At 38.4% G+C, this 15,374-nt stretch overlaps 1 protein-coding gene across 9 annotated transcripts in view; it reads right to left on the reverse strand.

The window, feature by feature from the left end:
• The window catches only part of sclt1 (sodium channel and clathrin linker 1), a 54,164-nt gene extending 38,828 nt beyond the window's left edge, over window positions 1-15,336 (reverse strand). For 3 of the 9 annotated variants that reach the window (XR_010007036.1, XR_010007035.1, XM_062983654.1), the window contains exons 1-5: window positions 5,987-6,137; window positions 3,612-3,681; window positions 3,157-3,212; window positions 1,930-2,065; window positions 204-326 (exon numbers count right to left, since the gene is read on the reverse strand). Coding sequence is in view for 6 of the 9 variants with exons in the window: in XM_062983654.1 (XP_062839724.1) it covers window positions 204-326; window positions 1,930-2,065; window positions 3,157-3,212; window positions 3,612-3,681; window positions 5,987-6,099 (498 nt within the window). In the remaining 3 variants the exon portion in view is untranslated. Of the gene's footprint in view, window positions 1-203; window positions 327-1,929; window positions 2,103-3,156; window positions 3,213-3,611; window positions 3,682-5,986; window positions 6,146-6,719; window positions 6,765-8,742; window positions 8,851-11,138; window positions 11,198-15,108 lie in introns of those variants that run through there. The other 6 variants (XR_010007037.1, XM_062983653.1, XM_062983655.1 and 3 more) reach the window with 5 other exon arrangements.
• Window positions 15,337-15,374: the final 38 nt, after the last annotated feature.

Consider the following 15,374-nt stretch of genomic DNA (forward strand, 5'->3'; position numbering starts at 1 on the left):
TTAAGTAAACTAAATACAATGGCCTTGAAATGAACAGCCACAGGGTTGTTTTAGTATTTATGCCAAGGTTCAAGTTGCTATATTTCATGGTCTTGTAGGCTATGCTGGGAAGAAGGGGACAGGCAATTTTAGTAGATGAGATTCAAATGACATTTTAATCAAATGACATTTTAATACACAGATGTCAGAATAATCCAAGTTACTTTTTGAGTCTGCTTTTCAACAATGTGAATCTGTGCTTCTGTCATATGTTCCTGGTATATCTTCTGAAGTCGCCCCAATTCCTGTGATACTGTCTGCCACAGTTCTAGGACATGTTCTTTTTCCTAGGAAAAACAAAATACACAAGAGTTACAGTAGACAGAAACTCCATTTTTGTTTACTTTAAGAGTAAGATGACTGACAACACACTTCTACTTGCCTCTCAAATTAATGTGTACCTACCCCACACAAAAGTAAACATGAATTGCTTTCAGATTCCCTCACTAAACACAAATGAAGAGCAAAATAGAGAGAAAAGGAGAAAGCAGATTACCCTGTCTTATCAGTTGTGATGACTCATGGGCCATGTAGTCCCGTTCCTAGTACTATTGTGGCAGATGAAGAGGAAAACTTGGATTTTCCACCGTTTCAGCCAGAATTGGAGCCCTTGCACCTGCAAGATGTTTGGCCACAAGAAGTCAGCCAAACAAGCCTTGAGCAGAAATCTCCCCCATTTTCTTGCCGGGATTATTATAATCAAGATAGAAGCGCTCGGGAGGCGACTCGCAGGAGTGCCAGGATAGCTGCCAGACAATTAGCTGATTAAGTCTGTTTCCCTTGGGAAACTTTAAGGAGTCATGCATCTGGACACAGTATGGGTTTCGTTTCTTGTTCCCCAGGGAAAGTGTTCCTTGGCGGGGAAACAAGATCCTATATAGGTGTTTGCCCGCAAAGAAATCCTTGCGGAGTCAATTCGTCAGCTGGAGGAGTGAGATCGTGTGTAGACTTCGTACTCCAGTTCCCTGTTTCCCGGATCAAGTTTCCAGCCTTGCCTTGTCCCGTGTTTACCACGGACCTTGTTTTTGCTCTTGTTGCCTTGTTTCGAGTCTTGTTCTAGCCAAGTATCAAGTTTGCTTCCAGCCTATTTGCCAAGTTTCTATGGACTTAAGGACCTTGTCTTCTCCCCACACTTTGCTTGGCAAAGTGTGTGTTTCGGTTATTGGATTATAACTTTGGACTTTAATATCACATATTGGACATTATTTTCCTGGACTATATTTGACCTTTCCTGAAAGGTCTACTTCTGAACTATATTCTACACTTGTTTTTATTGACTTTATATATTTTCTTAATAAAGATATTAGATAGATTCTGGTCTCTGCGCATGGTTATTGGTGCTCTGCAGCCAGGGTCCTGACACCAGTTACTTTTATGGCACTCTAATATATTTTTTTATTATTTCTGTGTTATGTCTGATACAGAATTTTTAAGTTAAATTAGTAATTCACAGGTACAAATGTATATATTTGATTGAGATACACTTGTACCACTTTAACCATTACTTATACCGTTTCTATACAGCAAATCAGCATAGCAGAATTCTTCATGAGGGAATCACACTTTTATTTATATTCCTGTATGGTCATATCAACTGATTTCTAATACAAGAACAACACAATATTGTGCCAAAACTGGTTCCATATTTCCATTCCTAAAAAGGGTAAAGACTTTTACAAGAATATCCTATTGTGAGTCCATGTTGGTAGCACCATGTGCCATGTTCCAGGGTGAAAACCGTGGAATTAAAATGTTTTAAAAAATGAACAAAATATTACTTGGGGTTCATATCACCTTCAGTAAAAAGAAAGATGGTGTTCATGACAGAATCTTGATCTACCTAATTCAGCAAACATTCAGAAATATAGGACAGGACTAGTGTTCACTCACTTTATTTGCTAGTTGCAGTTGTTCTTGAAGATTTCGTATTAGATTTTCATCCAGAAATGCACCATCTTTTGAGGTGGAACCAGATGGCAGAGACTCCAGCTGCTTTTCAATGGCCTCTTTCAATTCCTCATGTAATCTACGTAACAAGTTGGCAGGCTTGGATCAGAAGGCTTCTGCAGACAGAAATAAACTTTCTACCTATGAAAAGCAAATTCTGAATCCAAACAAGGTGATTCAGGAAATGTAAAAGCATTCCAATTAAGATTTTATTTGTTGTTCATGGGTGGCACGTTATTCTTATCTTATTATATTTGGCTTGATCTTAGATAATATTCGTCTCTGCTGTGAACATATGGTTTCAAAAAACTAAATCCTATTACCATTGAAAGTCAAGTATTGCAGGGGGTAAAAAAACACACTAGATCTTATCTGATTTTAGAAGCTATGCAGTGTCAGCATTGGTTAGTTCAAAGAGGGGAGACTGCTAATGAATACCAGAGACTACAAGCTATATTTCAGAGGAAGGGACTGGTTTTGAGTCATCCTAAGAAAACCCTATGAAATTAATGGGGTTGCCATATGTTGCCTGTAGTATTCATGTGGTCGCCATAAGTTGGCATTCTTCTGTCTATAAGAGAGGAAATGCACTGCATCAAAAATCTAGCATACTCAAAATGTGTTCATTTGTCATTTCTACATTACCCATAAGCAATATCAGGGTGGTGAGTAAATCTCTTATGTTTTGGAATTCATGTGTTTGTGAGAGGAGGAAACAAACATGTCTGAACTGTAGTATTAAAGAATGTCCTTCAAATGTTTTAACAGTTTTAAAACTAAATTTAGGGTCCTGACAATTATGCCAGAGAATGTTAAGTCCTACTAACTGCCCAGAAGGGAAATACATCTGGGAATATAGAGTCATAGAGGATAAAAGGGACCATGGCATAGGAAAACATTACAATCATGCTTCCTTATTAGCTGATTTTAAGTGTGGCTGCACAAAATGGGGCTTACTCCTGAGCAAAAGTATATGCAATTGTCCTTTACGTTTGAAAATAAAAAAACTGAGGTTTTATTTAAAGTTGAGAATGCTTAAAAACACAGCACAACATATATATTCTGCAAGGTGTGATGAAAGAAAACCCTCATATCTGATTTCAAAAAAATAACATTTCTCCATTCCAATATCAAAACTGTTGACACACCATGTCAAATCAATGTATCTACCTTTCATTTTCCTTGATGACTTGTTCAAGTTTGAATCTCATTTCTCTCATTTGTAGCTAAGGAAAGCAATGAACAACAAAAATCCATTTTTTTTTTTAGCAAGGATCACCATGATCATTATGAAAATATTCAGCATGTCACAACCATCACATAGATACCTTAATACTAATGACAACATTGCACAGGTGGCCAGTGACAAAATTCAAGAAATAGAATACATTTTCTTCATTATTTGAAATGTGGGAGATAATCACATCTAAACAATTCAAACTGAAGATAATATTATTTACAATATCTAGTATACAATTTAGAAAGATACCAAAATTCACATCGTAGTTCAACTTTGTACATCACTAACTTTTAAAAGGTTAGTTCTATGAAGCTGGTGATAACAATAACCATTTACAAGTAACATTCACCCATACCATCAACTAAATCTTATGTATGCTTTATACCTGGCAATATCTCAGTTCTTTGTTCATTTCCTCCAGATGGTTATCATACTCCTCTACCAGAGATTTCGAACTAAAATTGACATTAAAAAACAACACAAAGTTACTAGCATTACTAAGCATACATAATTTGAAACAAATAAATTTCTCTCCCATAATTTCCTCAACAAACTAGGGAAAATTACTTGAAGCAGAATATTCAAGTACTAATCAAATTAGGGGAAGAGATGTATGGAAACATTATCTGACATCTGTGCTTTTTCATCCTTTTTACTTGTTCTGCAGCATTTGCTGTGAGCTTCATATTTCTTTGTTCCTCATTCATACTACAGCATTCAATCTTTCATTCCCATGTTCATTAACTAAACACCCTGTATGTTTTATGGGAAAACTACCCCTTCCAGATGTAAATTCAGCAAAACAATTAATATGCTTACTGCTTCAAAACTCTTTTTAGGTACCAACAGATGTGAATACTGATGTATGGGACCAATCAATATGGGTTCAAATGGCAATCACCTAACATTAGCATCACAGAATATATAACCTGTTCATTGATTACAGTTGGTGGCATTATAAATAATACTAAGCTGAAATGAGATTTCTGCATTTCAAAAACAATCAGCACCCTGGGAAAGTGAACATGTTTTGGTGAGCCTCTAGAAAGTGTGTGAACTGGAGGACAAAGAATTAGGCTTGTGGAAGTCAGCCAAAAGGCATGTCATTCTGGGGTCCATTTTACCAATCCCCCATTCTGTTTACTGGGAAGTTACTCAAATTGGGAGGAGTGTTGCCGTTTTTATTTGGCCCATTGGATACAATGGGAAACTTTAAAGGCTCAATACTCAGTCATTTTAAGGCATATCTATGTGAAACCTACCTCAGTTTTAGACCCCATTTACAACTGCAGGCCTACCAGGTTTCAGAACAATTCACCAATCTACTGATCTTTTACAATTACTTTAAGTTTTTACCATAACATTTTAAAAAATAAGACAAACCGCAAGAGAGGGTTCTGGGAATTGTAGTTGCCGGTTGTGTCCATTCTCAGCCAATCAGAATATGGACACAACCAGGCCTTTTATTGGCTGAGAAACACACAGAAAAAATCTCAACTCCCATCATACTCTGAGAGGAACTCAGAGACTTTTCAATGCCCACCCCATGCCACTGCTGCCAGGAAAGCGTGCTCCCAGCAGGGCCCTCTCTGGAAGAGGACCCTAGGGAACTTTTCCAAAAGAAATTGACGCTTTGCTGCCAGGGAGGGAAAAAATATGTTGCAGGTAATCCCATCATCTCAAGGAGCCCCGCAGCACACCCTTGCCTCAGGTATATTGTAGACTTAACTCCATCTTTTCCAGTAGCTGATAAATCTGGCTCTCTTGATTCGTTTTTCAGTTCCCTTCTCCCTGTTCTGTTTTTGGGGGATTTCATGAAATGGACCACTGAATATTACAAATCACTTTAGGTCAAACTAATCCAGGCCCAATCCTACAAAGCATTTCTATTTTAATCAGCAGTCACTGATTTAAGGGAAGAAATATACAGCGAATACAACTTTCTTCTTCTCTTGTAGCACCTGTGGTTTAGAGGTGCTGGTCAATAGCATGGCAGACATACAATAGCAAGCCTGTACCTCTTCTTGCAAAATTGCTTGCCAAAGGAGGATACATAGTACTAGAATGTTATGAAAAGCCATTTTTCACAAGTGTAGCTTGACACACAGTGGCATTTACTACCTTCAAAATGATAATTTCCCATCAATATCAAATCCAGTGAAAATTCTGTGCTATTTTAAATCTTGCACTGAACACTGGAAGAAAAATATTGATCTGTTTCAGAGGATACCAATAGCTACAGCTACTAGCACATTCAGGTTTCTTATGGTTTCACCCACTGCAGTTTCTAAAACACAAATTAGTTACAGAACTTTATCAAAGATGAAGTGTCATGTATTTCCCAATCATAGCTGATGGCATTTCTGGAACAGCAGTTTGGGGGTTGTGGAATGAAAATCAACACAAAGCTGGTTGCAGATGTAGTTATACTTAAGATACAGTTCTTATCAACACGATTTAGGTCTATCTCACTAATTTCTGGATCTACATTTAAGCATCACTAAACTCATAGAATATTTAAAAAGGGAGTCTTCTGTCTTGACAGTACCCCCAAAGTAGTAAAGTCTGGTTGTAAACATGGTGACTAGGCTTATGCATTTTGGCTGAACCTTGGTCCGTTTTTTTGGCCGAATTCCGGGAGACTCGCGGATCCATTTTCGCGCATGTCCCGAAAACAGGCAGGTTGCCGAATAGTCATTTCCAGTCCGCAGCCAAAAGATGCAGGAAGATCTGGCCCATTGGTGGGAATGGGAAACTTACGAAGCTTCCCCCTCCATTTCTGGGATCCTTTTCTTTCTTCCTTTCAAGGGAGTCTGGGTTTGAAGAACGGGGTTCAGGAAGCATCCTTCCTGGGACTCTTTCCTATATTTCATTCAAGGGAATCTGGGTTTGAAGAACAGGAAGCAGTGTGTAGGACACATCTTCTGATTGGCCCAACAAGCAGGGCTCACAGGAAAAACCCATGCGAGCAGCCCAAGGCAGCCTCTCCACACACCATATGGTGCCGATTAGGGGAAGAGGAGCCATGATTGGCTGCCATGTGGCCCTGTAACGGACAAAAAAAGTGACAACCGAGCCCTTACTGTTACAACCATTCAGCAAAGCTGAACAAGTTGATTGGCCAAAGGGAACTGACCACACCAAATCTGTGCATAAGCCTAATGGTCACACACTCTCTCTCTCCCCCCCCCCCCCCATATATATAAATGGATGTCACCAAGGTCAAATTGATATTTCTTCGTAAGAGAAAAAGGTAGGCAGAAAAAAGCCCCTAAATTATAAATTAATATTAGGATTTATATAATATGATCAGAATAACCAAAACTTTTACAAGATAGATCAAGGTAAGATTAAGTTACGAATACTACTTTTAACAACTTTCCAAATATAAAAGTGCCTTCTTATTGGAGAAAGGAAAAATGAGCTAAAAACAAAACCTAATTCTAAATGAGTCATTGCTTTATATTTAAATATGTCAGATTAATCTGTTTACCTTTGTTCCATCAACCAAGACTCCATTGCGTTCAACAAAACTTTTCTGAAACAAAATTATTTCATTTTAATATGGTATATTTATATGTTGTCATTCAGACAGATAGAAAAGTGAAGTCTTCATAAAATCTCAACGGTTTTAATAACCTGACCTAGTTTTCCATTTAACTTATTGAACATATACTTAGTTACATCCCTCATTATTTTGTTTTTACACTAAAATATTACATTATTTCAGTTCTTTTGAACACAAATATAAGACTCATTGCAACTGTTCTTAATTATGCTGTCTTATAACTCAGATATAAATTAAATGAGACTACTATAATTGGGGCCAGCAGTTCTATTTAGGAAATATGTTTCTTCACCAGCAGAAAAAAACAGCTTTCGGATAAAGATTCTAATATGACACGCAAGAAAACAAATAATTTGCTTTCTCGTTTAAGACTGCATTAACTCTATGGCTGTCATTGATCTTTTGTTTTTGTAGGTATGACAGAAATCTGTAGGTTTCCAGCTTTCCTTATACTGTATATAATGATTTCAATAAAAACATAATTAACTTTCCTTGAGTTAAAAGTGAGACTTTTTTAAGTTTGGGGAGATTGACCTAGGGTGATGGGAGTTGCAGTCCATCCACATCCAGACAGCCCTGTAAACCCCACTAACAATGGATCTGGACCAAACTTGGCACACATTCCCTTCATGACCAACTTTATGTGCTCGTGGGGTTTGGAGAGGAATGGACTCAGGACAATATGAGTTGCGCTTCACCCACATCCAGACAGCCATGTGATCCCCACCAACAATAGTTTTGGACCAAACTTGGCAAACATACCCCTCATGACCACCTTTAAGTACTGGTGTGGTTTGGGTGTGTGTGTGTGTGTGTGGGCCTGGGATGATCGTAGTGGTAGTTTATTCATATCCTTACGCATTTTCTAATGAGACCATTCATAAAATTCAAAAACAAACAATGACTTTTTCTAATATCCGGATACCTAAGCTAGCATAATATAAAAAAGACATAACCGTATTAGCCTAGAATATCAGGATTCAATGCTATTTGTAGCACCTCTGAGACTAAATGAGAAAAAAAGTCATAGCATAAGTTTTTGTAGACTAAGTCTACTTGCTTCATGCATTTGAAGGCATTGATGAAACAGTTCATTTGACTCTGATAAACATTCTAGCACATGAATCTTGTACCAACCTGAATTTTCATTCATCTATTCCTTTATTTACATATTGTGTGCTGGGACTCAAATTGTCTTTAAGGAACCCATAGATCATTAGAATGGCATATGCCGGATATAACTGATGCCATATTAGCTTTTTTGAGATAGAAGTGTATATCTCATATCATCAAACTATCCGAGTCTTCACAGTTAGTGTTGAGTTCAGAGAAAGCTATATAATTCTAATGCATGATTGTTCAAAAGATATCCACCCCTGCATCTTTACACTTCTATATAAATGTGTATAAAGATCAGTGGTCTGATCTTTGGTCGGCCACAACTGAAATAAAGAGTAGGGCTCCATGTCCTTCCCTGATCTCTAGATGATACTGGCCAACATTACAACATCACTGTCAGAAAGCACATGGAACAAGAGGAAATGTTATAGCATCCCAGAGTCAACAGCTGTGATTTCTTGAAATCTTTCATCCTTTCAAGTTTATTTTCATTCCCATCAGGTGATGTGATAAAAAATACACATAAAACAGAAAGGTTTATGCAGAGATGTACTAGTGCTTTAAGATCAACGTTATATCTTTGAGGAGCAAACAGAATGCCGGCTTCTTAAATATTCATGCTCTAGATCTGATAATATGCTGCTTTAAGGAAGATTTGCATCACAAAGTAAAGCAAGTGATATACTTCAAAATACACTGTAATGGTTTGTTATATGCTTCCACTTCTCTTCATGAAAGAAAGGTACTCTCTCAACTTACCAACATAAGGCACCAACTATTTAAAGGATCTAAAACAATAAATTTTGACAGAATCTTACACAGAACTTACTTTGATCTCCTGTAAAATCGGTTTCTGTTGTCATTCTATAACTTTATCTGGAAGTTTTGGAGGAAGGATTCAACAGCTGATTTTAACACACTAAAAAACATTCAAATCCTGCAATAGACAGAAGAATATAATTTGCCATTACCAAAATAACCTACTTCCATTATCTAAACCAAAAGTGTGCAAATCATGTATGTGAGTTACCCTACCTACTTTGAAAGAGACCTGGGAGGCTTGCATCCCTCCTCCCCAAACTCCCTAGAAAAATAACTTTTTTTTAACTTCAACATATTCTTTGGAGGACACAGGGATAATTTTGTTATGCTTTTTGTTGCCCTGGGGCATTTAAAGTACTAGAATGGTCTGTTAAAACAGAAAGTGACAAAATGCCCCATTTTGCACGTTGGGCTTTTAAATTTTATTTTAAGGGTCCTCTTGGGCTTAAATACATGGTTTAAATCCACTTCATGCCCTTAGGAGGTATTTGGGTGAAAACTCCAGTGCACCTATTTTATTTTAATTTCTTTTCCTTTTTCAAAATCTAAAACATTATATTATTGGTAAGAAAAGCATAATAAATCCCATATTCAGTACAACCACCATATCCATGGAGGATTCATTCCAGACACACCTCAAACTGTGGACAATAGCGAACCCTATAATTTTACTAGAAGCTTATGACAGAATTACACTGGAGGATTAGAGAGGCTCACAAACATTTCCAGGGACAGTGGGGAAGAGGGTTTTTCGAGCAAGGTTAAGGTTTTTTTTAATCATGTCAGAAGCGAACAAGTTGCTTCTGGTATGAGAGAATTGGCAGTCTGCAAGGACATTGCAAGGACGCTTGGATGTGTTACCATCTCATGACCCCACATGGGAAGCTAGGGCTGACAGACGAGAGCAAACCCTGTCTCGCGGATTCAAACGACAACCTTTAAAATCAGCAGTTCAGCTGGCACAAGGGTTTAACCCATTAATCCTCAGGCTTAATCCTCCCCAGGCTATCTGGGCAAACCTTTTTTTGGCTAGGTGAAAAGTGAAGTGGCTCACATAGAAGTCTCTAGGAGTGAGGATTTGTCTGCTGAATAGACTGCTGTTCCCCTTCCACTCTTAACATTAAAAACCCCTCTCCTTTTGCAAACTCAGACATGGACTGGCCACTTCTCCTCCTCCCAACATTAGGCATTTTCAGCAATCACTGTGGCCCATAGAGGCACAAGATTGCAGAGTGTAACACACTGATAGTTAAGCATGCTTAAAAACTACTGATTCAGACCACATTTATTTATTTGCCATATTTCTATCCTGCCCTTCTCACCCCAAAGGGGTCTCAGAGTGGCACACATAAAGACACAATTCCATGCCATACAACACATATCCAGCAAATAAACATATACATTAAAACAACTGCTAAAAACATTTCAACAATTAAAATCATTAAAATCACATCTATGGGTATGCACATGCTGTCAAAATTTATAACACAAAAAGAAAGATCCTGTTCTCAACCTTGCTGTCCATCAACTCAAGCATGCACCTTTAATCTTTATGAATTCTGACCATTTCCAAAGGTATTTTTTCTGTCTCTAATCTTAATTTATCTGTCTACTCCCAGACAACACCCAAAGCTGCCCTTACCTTAATATTTAGTACACTCAGATCCTCGCCTACCAAGCCCTTAACACAATGGAAATGAAAATGCTGAGATGGACCCTTGGCTTGATGCTTCTTGACCATGTGCCAAATGATGACATCCATCAAAGACTACAAATAAAAGCAATCAACAAGAAAATGCAGGAAGCAAGACTAGGGTGGTATGGCCACGTCATGGGAAAAGAACCAACATCAGTAGCACAAACAGCACTACATTTGAAGATTGCACAATGACGACCACATGGATGTCCAAAGAAAAGATGGATGGACACCATCAACAAAGACATGCGTGCTGCCAACCTGAGACCTGAGAATGCCCAAAATAAAGCCCTGTGGAAATGACAGTCAGAATGCTAACCCCTCTTGGGAAAATAGCTTAGAAAGAAGAAGATCCTCCTCTATCACATAACAATCCCTTAGAACAGTGCTACAAAAGATGGTGATGCGTCAACCAATACCAGATATAGAATTATTGGTTGCTGATCCATGGCAAAAATCCATGAAAGAAACAGTCTGTAATGAATGGAAATCCTGCCGGCCCCTCCACCTCAGATAGCTCAAGAAGCACTGCTCAGATCAATGCTATTCAAAGCAATGGTCCATGTACTCATGGCCTTCAGTCAGCAGTGAACTTCCAGGGAAATCAATGGGCACAAACATGGAACAGGACCCTGGCACATTGGGCAAAACATACAAATCCCCCACATCAGAGAGCTCAAGAACGTTATTACAAAACCAGATCTCACCTGCAAGAGCATATATACGACCAACCCATTACAGATTCTGACACAATTCCTTCCCATCTCTGAAAAAAAAAACATCATTGTTTTATTTTTCCAAAAGCATCAAATATAAATATCTGAGAGCAATGGCTGGTTGCCCTTGAGATCTCCTTTACATACCAAATAATACACACAGTACATGGCAGCTGATGAGGCTCTCTGTGCTTAACTTACGAATGATGACGAACAATTCAAAGGCACTATTGTCTCCCATGTCCTTAACGTATAGGAGTGCTGGGGGTCATTTAATTTAGTAAATTATACCCCTCTCCTTGACAAAAAAGTGTAGTTGAAATTCATGTGTTTATATCTGTAAGAGCCTAAATGCTCTTAACTTGGCACTAGATTCCCTCTGGTGTTGTAATAAAGCAGGGTCACCCTTGGTTAGCACTTGGATGGGAGACTGCCAAGATGCTGGAGGCTATATATCAGAGGAAGGAACTGGCAAAACCACCTCTGACAACTCTTTCCTAAGAAAATTCTGCAAAATGCACACTGTAAGTCAACAGGTGACAAGGGTTACATCTACATGGTAGAATTAATGCAGTTTGGCACCACTTTATTTTGCTCAATGATATAAAACTCTGGGATTTGTAGTTTGAGGAACCAACATTCTGGCAGAGAAAGCTAAAGACTTGTAAGACTACAACTCCCATAATCCAATAGCTTTAAACCATGGTGCTTAAAGCAGTGTCATTAATTCTACAGTGTAGACCAGGCATGGGCAAACCTCAGCCCTCCCAGTGTTTTGGACTTCATCTCTCACAAATCCTAACAGCCTACTGGTTTAGACGCACCTTTGAAGGCAAATACACAACCCACATACACATATATTCACTATACTCCAGAGCTAAGGAAACAGGTGTCTCTTATATATCACACAACGAAAACAGCAGTTAGAATCCTCTATTTCTATTTACTTCACATTTCCTCACAACTTGGAAGTCTCCTTGCAGATCCTTAAAAATATTTAGGGTTTGATTTAAGAACTCTTTGTACATGACTTGGATACTGATTCTCTGTGTCTGAGCATGAATGAGACAGCATCATGACAATACAGTATATGTAAAACATAAATGAATTTTGTGTTTAGACTTAAGTCCCATTTCCTAGATACTTCATTATATCTAAAACCAAAACACTTTTGTACACAAGCATTTCGGTAAGGGATACTAAACTTGTAGAGCCTGGTTAAAACATTTGACAAGAGCATGGCCAGCCTAGCAAAATTTCAAGGCTGGTTGTTTTCCTCAGCCCTTTGAAACTAGACTGCCAAGGACTAGTCCTAGGACCTTGTCCTTACAAAGTTTATGTTATTACTCTCTTCTCTAGTTAATATAAATACTTGCTTTCCAAAATAAGGGGAGGGGCGGGTTTCCACTGCACAGAACTTGCAATGTAACTTTCTGTTCCATAGGCATAATTCTCTGAACGTTAAATGTAATGATGTCAATATAACATACTCTACTGTCCAGCATTTCATGTAAAACAGACACAATAATATGTTTTCTTAATCTCCCACCCTCAAATATTTGGAAGTGCTGCAGTTTATATATGCATATTTCTGGGGTTTGTTTTTTTGCCCTGAGATCCTTCTTATGAAATACAGTTTTGGTTCCAGGACCCCTGTGGATACCAAAGTATAACAGATATTTTGGATGTGGATACCTGTAATATTTATTTATTTTTTACTACATTTATATCCTGCCCTTTTCACCTCAAAGGGGACTCAGAGTGGTTTACAAATTATATGTATATACAATATATCATATTATTAGCATAGCACATTATTAGCATTATATATTACTATATTGTACTATACCACTATACTGTAATATTACATCTATATATATAAAAGAGTGATGGCATCAGGGCAGCGGACAAAACAACAAAACTACAGGCCCCCCAACCTCGAAATTTGACAACACAACCCATCATTCACGGCTCTAGGTTGATACAACAAAAAGAAAAGAAAAATAAAGTCCTAATTACAGGGAGAGGAATAATAGTTTTTATCCAATTGCTGCCAGTTTGAAGGCTAAGCTCCGCCCACTTGGTCTCCTAGCAACCTACTTAGCCCAGGGGACAGGCACAGTTAGGCCTCACTTAGGCCTCTTCCACAGATTATCAGATTTTAACTGGATTATATGGCAGTGTAGACTCAAGGCCCTTCCATACAGCTATATAACCCATTTAGAATCTTATATTATCTGCTTTGAACTGGATTATCTTGAGTCCACACTGCCATATAATACACTTCAGTGTGCATACTAAACATAAAGACAACTATACAACAGACATTCAATACCACCACTACCTCAACAATTTCTCACCAATGCCACAGCAACGCGTGGCCGGGCACAGCTAGTGTAATATATAATATATTATTATTATTATATTATTTTTAGCATTATATTGTATTACATTATAATAATATTATCAATATATATATACAATATATTATATACAGTAGAGTTTCGCTTATCCAACATAAACGGGCCGGCAAAACGTTAGATAAGCAAAAATGTTGGATAACAAGGAGGCATTAAGGAAACGCCTATTAAACATCAAATTTTGTTATGATTTTACAAATTAAGTACCAAAACAGCATGTTTTACAACAAACAGTCAGAAAAAGCAGTTCAATACATGGTAACGTTATGTAGTACTAATTACTGTATTTACAAATTTAGCATTAAAACATCACAATGTATTTAAACCATTGTCTACAAAAACAATGGCCACTAAAAGGCAGACTGCGTTGGATAATACAGAACATTGGATAAGCAAGACTCTACAAACACACTATATATCCAACAGGCTTTCCTTAGTTTGAGATTGCCCTGTTTGTCCATTATATTTTTATAGCATTTTTACTCCTTGCCGTATATAGTCTTTGGGTGTATGCCTCCTCCAGCACCTTAATGGGATAATAGTCCCTGGTACCTACCTCCTTCCTATTCTGTACTGTATAAAACTATTTGCACTTTTCTGGCCCACTACCCCTTTTAGGAGCCAATCCAGGTTTTTATCAAAGTGTGTTTATTGTTTATTGGTATATGTGATTTTATTTGTTTATGATTTGTTTTTTATTGCTGAGTTTTATATTGTTTGTTGCCTGGGCTTGGCCCCATGTAAGCCGCCCCGAGTCCCCTTGGGGAGATGGGGTGGGGTATAAAAATAAAGTTGTTGTTGTTATTATTATTATTATAGTATAGCATGTTATTGGGAGGAGGGGCCTCCAGCTGATGGCACAGGAGACAAGATGGAACTGTTTTCCTGGCTCCCCCATCATATAATATAACCATATAATCCCCTTAAACACTTACCCATAATTCCAATTTATTTGAGTGAGGACTTACTTTTGGAAAGAACCCAGGCCCCTTTCACATGGCTGAATAAAATTCCCCATTTTCTGCTTTGAACTAGAATATATGGCAATGTGGACTCAGTTAACCTAGTTCAAAACAGATACTATGGGATTTTCAATCTTGATATTCTGGGTCATACGGCTGTGTGGAAGGGCCCTCAGTTTACCCAGATGAAGCTCAATGAGACTACTTAAGGTGCATGCATTCACACTGTAGAAGTGATGCAGTCTGACACCACTTTTGACTGCCGTGGAATCGTGGGAATTGTAGTTTTACTATGTCTTTAGCCTTCTCTACAACTCCCACGATTGCAAAGCATTGAGTCATGGCAGTTTAAGTGGTGTCAAACTGTGCTAATTCTAAAGTATAGAGCAGGCATGGGCAAACTTGGGCCCTCCAGGCGTTTTGGACTTCAACTCCCACAATTCCTAACAGCCTACCGGCTGTTAGGAATTGTGGGAGTTGAAGTCCAAAACGCCTGGAGGGCCCAAGTTTGCCCATGCCTGCTATAGAAGCACACTTAGAAACTAGTATCAATGACATTAAAAACAGCCTTCTCCTTACCTCACACAGACATTTCAGCAAGCCCTTCCCTCTTCTGGCGAAGGAGGAACATTCCTCACAGAGAGACCGTTAAAAGCCCGCCGGATGTTAATTACTGAGGAGTCGAGTAACACTGGAGGGAGGCTTCCCGCTTAAACCCGCCCCCCTCCGCTCTCATCCAATCAGCGACGCTTCCTCGAGAGGACGGCACGCGCCGCCGGCTGCCTTACCACAACACCGGCGACTTCCTTAACGACCGAGCTGGTTTGAAAGAAAAAAAAAAGGTG

Source organism: Anolis carolinensis, chromosome 5 (genome assembly GCF_035594765.1).
Source record: "Anolis carolinensis isolate JA03-04 chromosome 5, rAnoCar3.1.pri, whole genome shotgun sequence".
Classification (NCBI taxonomy): Eukaryota; Metazoa; Chordata; class Lepidosauria; order Squamata; family Dactyloidae; genus Anolis; species Anolis carolinensis.